Source organism: Balaenoptera ricei, chromosome 2 (genome assembly GCF_028023285.1).
Source record: "Balaenoptera ricei isolate mBalRic1 chromosome 2, mBalRic1.hap2, whole genome shotgun sequence".
Classification (NCBI taxonomy): domain Eukaryota; kingdom Metazoa; phylum Chordata; class Mammalia; order Artiodactyla; family Balaenopteridae; genus Balaenoptera; species Balaenoptera ricei.
This window is the reverse complement of record NC_082640.1, coordinates 13,488,931-13,495,944: the sequence shown is the minus strand read 5'-3', so window position 1 is coordinate 13,495,944 and position 7,014 is coordinate 13,488,931. Positions and strand designations below refer to the sequence as shown.

The window sequence follows — 7,014 nt, the reverse complement described above, 5'->3', positions numbered from 1 at the left end:
AAACTTCCTTCTTTATGGAAAATTAGAGGGTATTCCATGTGCAGGGGTAGAATAGAACCCCGCTAGAACATAATATGTATGCCAGTAAAAACTTTTGGATGCATGGGCATTTAAGCATATTGGTTTTTTTTTCCCCTCCCCATGGATATTCAAGGAACTCTTCAATCTAAAGGAATACTTTCCCTCAGCTTCCTCGGCACAAAAGCAAAAGTACTTATACAGTCTAAAAAATAAATACTAGAAATTGTTTTTTGCAACCAACAAATGTACCAATGAGGCCTTTGGGAAAAGCTGACCACATAGATCCTGTAAATGCCCCAGCACATTTAAATTGTACTCATGGTGCAGAGGCCAATATGAAATTGGTTTCTAAAAAAAAAAAATTAACTAACCAGCTCAAAGGATACAATGTATTTTAAAACATTGTAAAAACATTTAAAAATACTTTCTCATTCTTTGAATAATTTGTACATTCTCAAAAAGAAAAACAAATTTAGCAGCATTATCTATCTTAAATTTTCAGTTTAAAAGGAAAAATACATTATTAACACGAAGACCTTTGAACATCTATTTTGCTGTTTTCAGCTGCACATAATTGTTATTTTAAAAGGCTCTTTCAGGGCAAATTTAGTCGATTGGCTTTAAGGCTGCAGAATTGTTTTAAATCTAGTGAAAGTTCCAATGCTGTTTTCAGTGATCAAAGCAAAAATTTTAAATAGTTTTTCCCCCATAGTTTCAGAATGTTTTCATACATAGTTTTTCTAATAATATAGAATATATTGATTTTATTGCTGCAACAAAGAGTCTACATCTGTGTAATGATGCCTTTTAATAATTATACTTCAATGTATTTTAATGGCTTACTTGTCAAAGATACACATGTATTATCTACATCTGAACAAATACTTAATCCTGTGCCTCCTTCAAAGGGAGTTGAAATAAATGTAGCTACAGGAGAAAAATTCAGTTTTTCTAGTATCAGAAAACATTTTGGTGAAAATTTTTGTGTGAGCTGGAAATATACCCATCACTTGGGCCTAACACATAAACACATTTAGGTAGAAGACGGCAAATGCCTTGTAAGAGAAAGGACTTACATACGTACAGGAGAGTAACATGACAGCTATTACAGAAACAATTCTTGTGAATTTCCTAACTTTTATGCCCATGAACTCACATTTAATTGTATTTACTTTCCTCTTTTAAAACAGCATTTAAAAATCTATGCTCAAGCATTATTGCTTTCTTTTTTGACACTAAATTGAGTATGATTACAGTTATCAACTCAAATTCTATTAGAGTATTAACAATCAATGTTATGCAAGGTCATAAAATATGTAACAAATGTAATGAGCTTGGGTGTTGTTAATATTGTTTAACTTTTACACAACTCTGCCCTGTAAAATATCCCTTATGCAAATCAGATATCTGGACATTTTTCAACTGACATTTTACTACTGAGGAGAAACAAGGAGTTTAGAAAGAAAATGAGAGATGGGAAGAAAAGATGAACATGATTAATAGGTGTTTGTTTCATAAAGACTCTAGGGAGACTTTTAAATCCTTCACTGCTCCTATATGCTCACCGAAGTGGAGAGCTAGTTCACATGCCTTTCAAAGCCTTCAAAGGAAAACTGAGTAGTTACTCAATCTTTACTGATGCTAAATTATTCCATTTGCGTCCTGTTGTTGTGAAATCAGGTGCTCTTTATGCATTGGTGTAAGGTTAAATGTTGACTGTATTCATTAGAAACTTTTTTTTCAAATAAACACCTAAATTATGCCTCAAAAAGTGTTTCATGGTGAGTCTGTTTCAAATAATGCCTCCTAAGAGGCATTATGTGAAAGACTAAAACATCTTTCTCGTTCTTTATTCCTCCCCTCCACCCGGAAAGAACTTGCACTTTGACTTTCCTTTTTAAATTCTTTTGATCAAAAAATGCATAATCTACTTTGATGCAGTTTTTGTTTTGTTGTTTTAAGAATCACTCTTGTTCTCCAAATTCGTGTTAACTATGAAGGGGAAGTTAAACTTTATACAATATTTGAACCTTTAAAATTATGGGTATTCACTTCTGATAAAGATTTTGCCATTCTTAACTATATTTTACTAAGATAACTATTTGATAAAAATATGAGGATAGCTTGACTAATTAAAACAGGACCCATAGATGCTGTGAGCACAGTAGCACAAAATTTGTATCAGTTTGCTTTTGAAAGGTGTTTATTTGCAGCTGCATCTAAAATTTTTAATAATTCTGTCCAATATGTTCATGAATAAGATATTAATCCCTCAATTGTCGAAGTACAGCACCTACACGCGCGCACTATGTGTATACACACACACACACACACACACCCCCCACGCAGGAAGGAATCAACTGCCGTATTCCAGAAATGACAATGAAAGAGGAAAAATAAGCAAGAATTATAATTAGACGTCTACAGTCTCATTCACAGAAGGGCAGTGCTTGGGGGTTAAGCTGTTGAATTAAGAAAAAGCCCCCAACCAAAAACCAACCAGTTGCCTCCGACTGGAGCTTCCCGCAGGCTTTCGCGCTGAGCGAGGAGCGGGGAAGGCGTAGTTCTCGGGGCTGGTGGGGGCCGGGATCCCGTCACCGTCACCACCTCCCGAGGGGTCTTTCGGGAGCGCTCCCGCGGGCCCCGCAGGAGCTGGTGACAGTCCTAGGTGAGCGCCGAGAGCAGAGAAAGCGCCGAGCGCGTCCACAAAGCGCCCGGGCCGCCCCTCGCGCTAAGGCACGGCGGCCCTAGCGGCGGGCGCAGAAGGAAGGACTGGACGGAAGCGGCGGCGGCGGCGGCGGCTGGCGGGTGGCCGGGGTCGCGGGCTGGGGCGCGGCCCGGGAGGCCGGCGGGGAGCCCACGGGTTAGGAGGCCCGCAGCCCTCGCCGCGCCGCCGCCGCCGCCGCCGCCGCCGCCGCCGCCGCCACCCCGCCCCAGCCGCGTGCGCGCGCGGCCGCATCAGCTGAGCGCGCGGCGCGTGTCACGTGGTGCGCGTGTCGAAGGTCACGGCGCGCTCACAATGGAGCTCTCGGAGTATGTGCAGAAAGGCTTCCAGATGCTGGCCGATCCCGGCTCCTTCGACTCCAACGCCTTCACGCTTCTCCTCCGGGCGGCTTTCCAGAGCCTGCTGGACGCCCAGGCGGACGAGGCCGTGTTAGGTAAGCCGCTCGGCTCTGAGCTGGATCGGCCTGGGTGGAGGGGCGCTCGGAGAAGAGGAGCGAGATGGAGCGAGAAGGGGAAAGCCCCGGGAAGAGGAAGTCTCCGGGGTTTGCCCTTCGCTCCGGACGGAGTGTGGGGATGTGGCTCTGCCAGAACCCACATCGGACCCCGAGCATTGTTCTCTCCCGAGTTGGCACCTGCACACAGCCAGTTACACGTTCCTGGCCTGATTTCCCCTCCCAGGCTCTTTGTTCCTTTGTAAAGCCGGTGTTCAAGTCTTGTTTGTGGCCTAAACATCTAAGGTTTTCAGCCTGGTCTGGGGCAAAGGCTGTTTGACACTTGGACTTCATCAGGGCAGCTCCCTGCAATTCAAGCTTTCAGTGCTAGGTTGGCGAAGGTTTTAAAGGGTCTGCTTCCATAGTAATTACTGCGTCAAATAGTGTTGACATTTTTCAGCTTAGAGAATACCTCAAGTTCCTCTGATCATTCCAACACTCTAGTTCAATATGTTTTGCACAGGTTCCACGCCTAGACCCTTAAAATATGGTGCATAATGTTTTGTTCTGCACTAGTTTATCAGGAGGCGAGTCTCTTATAAGTGGTCGGGTCAGTGATTGCGGAGTGCGGTGTCAGTATGGATGGAGGCATATTTTAAGACAGATCGCTATTACATGATTTTCTTAAATATAAATATCTCAACAATTCAAATTTTTGTGTTTTTTTCCTGTAGTTTCACGAGCTAAACACGTGTACAAAAAGTATGAAAGTGGAAGTTCTTTAAACGAAAATAGTAACCACCACCTGGTTAATCTCAAAAAAAAAAAAAAAAAAGGATGGCTGTCGAAACCTGAAAATATTTTGAAAATTGTATTTTATATTCTGAACTCGTTCCCTCTCCCCCACCTCCGTGTGTTAATGTCCACGGAGCCAGTTAGCATAAAATTAATCTTTAGAAGGAAAGTTTATTCATTCTTAAATTTACACCGTATAAAATATTTATCTTATTTTCCTCGGAATTTACTCCATCCATCTTTAGAGTGACCACTGTATATTTTACTCTAGGACTATGTTTTTTAAAAAATAAATAAGAGTATTAAGGTAAAGTAAAAGAAGGTAATTTGACCAGGTAATTGCATAATTATTGATGTGTGATCTTTATTGTTTTGCCATTGACCATGTTGCACATCTCATTTACTTATAATTTCCAGTCCTTATAGTTGAATTCTTCTTGTTATTTTGTTAAAGAGGGTTCTTTACCCAAATTAAAATTCCTTTTTAGAAACAGGACTATAAAGAATTTATCACAGGCATCACTGGCAATTAATTTATTTTAGATCACCCAGACTTGAAACATATCGATCCAGTGGTTTTAAAACATTGTCATGCAGCAGCTGCAACTTACATACTGGAGGCTGGAAAGCAAAGAGCTGACAAATCAACTCTAAGGTACAGGATTTATTTAAATATCCATTTGTTTTCAAATAGTACCTTTATGATTCCAATTTCAGTTTTTAAAATGGAGACTAAACTTAGGCTTTTTTTTTTTCTTTAGCACTTATCTAGAAGACTGTAAATTTGATAGCGAGAGAATAGAATTGTTTTGCACGGAATATCAGGTTACTTACTTAAATTTTTAAAAATTAACAATTACTATTTTTCTTCTACTCTGTTTGCAAAGACGTATTTACTTTCTTTTTTTTCCCTCCCAGAATAATAAGAATTCCCTAGAAATCCTACTGGGAAGGTAGGTCCTGTATAAGGTGTCAAGCTGAGCCACTTTTTACTTGCAGGTATGAATGGAGAGTGTTGGTGTGAAACAAAACAGGACAGAAAAACGGGATCTAGACCAAAAGAAAAGGGGCTAAAGGGCAAGTGAAACAATTTCAGTTAAGCTAATGTTTTTAAAGATAAAGTTTATGGAGATAATTTTTAAAATGCTCTTTTACTCTTCAGAACTTGAAAATAAAGTTTAACAATGTTTTAAATTCAGAATGGATTAAAATTGTGTGTGTGTGGTGGGGAGGTGGTAGACACCATTGTTGGTGAAGATAAATACTGAAAGTTTTCCTGTAGCTATTATGTACAAAATTATCATTGTATCTTTCAGTATAGGCAGATCTTTCCCTCATATAACTGATGTTTCTTGGCATTTGGAATATCAGATAAAGGTAAAGTTTAACAAACTGTTCTCTAGGGGAACTTAGGGAACTTTTAAAAAAAAATAATAGTTAAAGACTGAAATCAATGTGTTGTGTTGTTTTAGACCAATCAACTTGATAAGATGTACAGACCTGCATATTTGGTGACCTTAAATGTAGAGGTATTTATACATAAGCCCTGTCTAAAAATTAAATGTGTAATGAAATTTAAAATTTCCTTGATTTAAATAAACAGCATTTTTTTCTTCCCTAGAACACTGATTCCCGATCCCACCCAGAGATTAGTTTTAGTTGCAACATGGAACAATTACAGGTACAGTATTAGGATCTGTGAATATGCCTATCTTTTTACAGATTTTTAATTGAGAATTATGCCTATGGAAAGTTCAAAAGAAAATTAAGCATCTGTCAGTAGATAATGAAGGTTGGTTAAGGATTTAATGGTGAGGGGGCTTCAAAAGCAATATTTTAACGTAGGCTTCGCCTTTGAAATTACAGTGTTACTAATAGAGAATTGGTCTGCATTTGCTGTTCCCTCCAATTAAAATAAACTTGTGTAGTGTTGAGTGTAAATTCCTTCTATTTGTGATAAGTGTGAGCCAATAGGATAAAGCAAAAAGAAGAGCTTGGCTTTGAAAATGTCTTCTTTGCTTTCAGAAATGGAATTAAACTCTCAAAACATGATTTTTAAACAGTAGTTGTAAATGACTTTTTATAAAGGAGCAAGTATACAAAAATTCTAAAACTGTTTATATTGCCAGTGTAAGACTGGGGAAATTCAAAATTACATTGATTAATGGACATGACAACGAATTTATTTCTTACCACTTAAAAAAATGAAGGTCATTGCTTGAAATTTTGATGAGATTGAATTTTTCAAAAGGGATCTCCTGCAGAGTCGTTTTAATGTAACCATTAATCAAACTTTAAACTTTCAGAAGATGTGAATACAGCATAATCTTTGTTAGATAACTTGAGAAATTTAATTTTGATATACTTTGCCTGTTCAGAGGATTCAGTTAGAAACTGTATCTCACATCTGAGGGCAGGCAGCCCATTTGAAGATGAGATATTTTAGAGGAAAACCTTCTATTGACCTTCTTTTAATTTTTTATATCTTAGAGGAAAACCTTCTTCTGATAGTGGTTTGTCAAAGGTTTAAAATCTTTGTGAATTTTAAACTTGTTTAGAAAGTGTCCCGACTCTTTTCTTGCATCTTTCTCAAAGTTGGATACTTCTTTCTTGTTTTATCCTAAAAACGATCCATCATATACATCTTTCAGGACTTAGTAGGGAAACTTAAAGATGCTTCGAAAAGCCTGGAAAGAGCAACTCAGTTGTAACTTGGGGAAGTTAACGATCTGCCCCGGTCTAGAGGAAGACCAGGAACGCCTTGCCGTCCGCCAAACCATCGTTTCTGCGAGCTGGATGTCTTCCTTTTCAGGAGAACAAATTTTTTCTTTTGGATTTCTGTCACTCATCAATTTTGACACTTTATTTTTTTACACTTGTGAAAGGGTTAAGAGGGAAAGTCTGCCTAAGTATGTGAATCATCTTCAGTATTATCCGTACACTGATATTTGATCTTTTCCAAGTCTTCCAAAAGGAAGCAGACAGTATTATATTCTGAATAAGTAAGTTGTTCCCACTAAAGAGTGCTGAGAGTTTGTTTGGA

The 7,014-nt window shown here is 38.5% G+C and overlaps 1 protein-coding gene across 2 annotated transcripts; it reads left to right on the top strand.

Moving 5' to 3' along the window:
• The first annotated feature begins 2,995 nt into the window (after positions 1-2,995).
• On the top strand, positions 2,996-7,014 carry COMMD3 (COMM domain containing 3). Of its 2 annotated transcripts, XM_059911127.1 has the most exons (8): positions 2,996-3,179; positions 4,515-4,626; positions 4,733-4,796; positions 4,890-4,924; positions 5,288-5,348; positions 5,444-5,500; positions 5,593-5,652; positions 6,623-7,014. In XM_059911127.1, exons 1-8 carry the CDS (start codon positions 3,041-3,043, stop codon positions 6,680-6,682), a joined length of 588 nt encoding a protein of 195 aa, XP_059767110.1. In that variant the 5' UTR covers positions 2,996-3,040; the 3' UTR covers positions 6,683-7,014. The 2 variants fall into 2 exon arrangements, with proteins under 2 accessions (XP_059767110.1, XP_059767119.1); XM_059911136.1 differs by lacking the exons at positions 4,733-4,796; positions 4,890-4,924.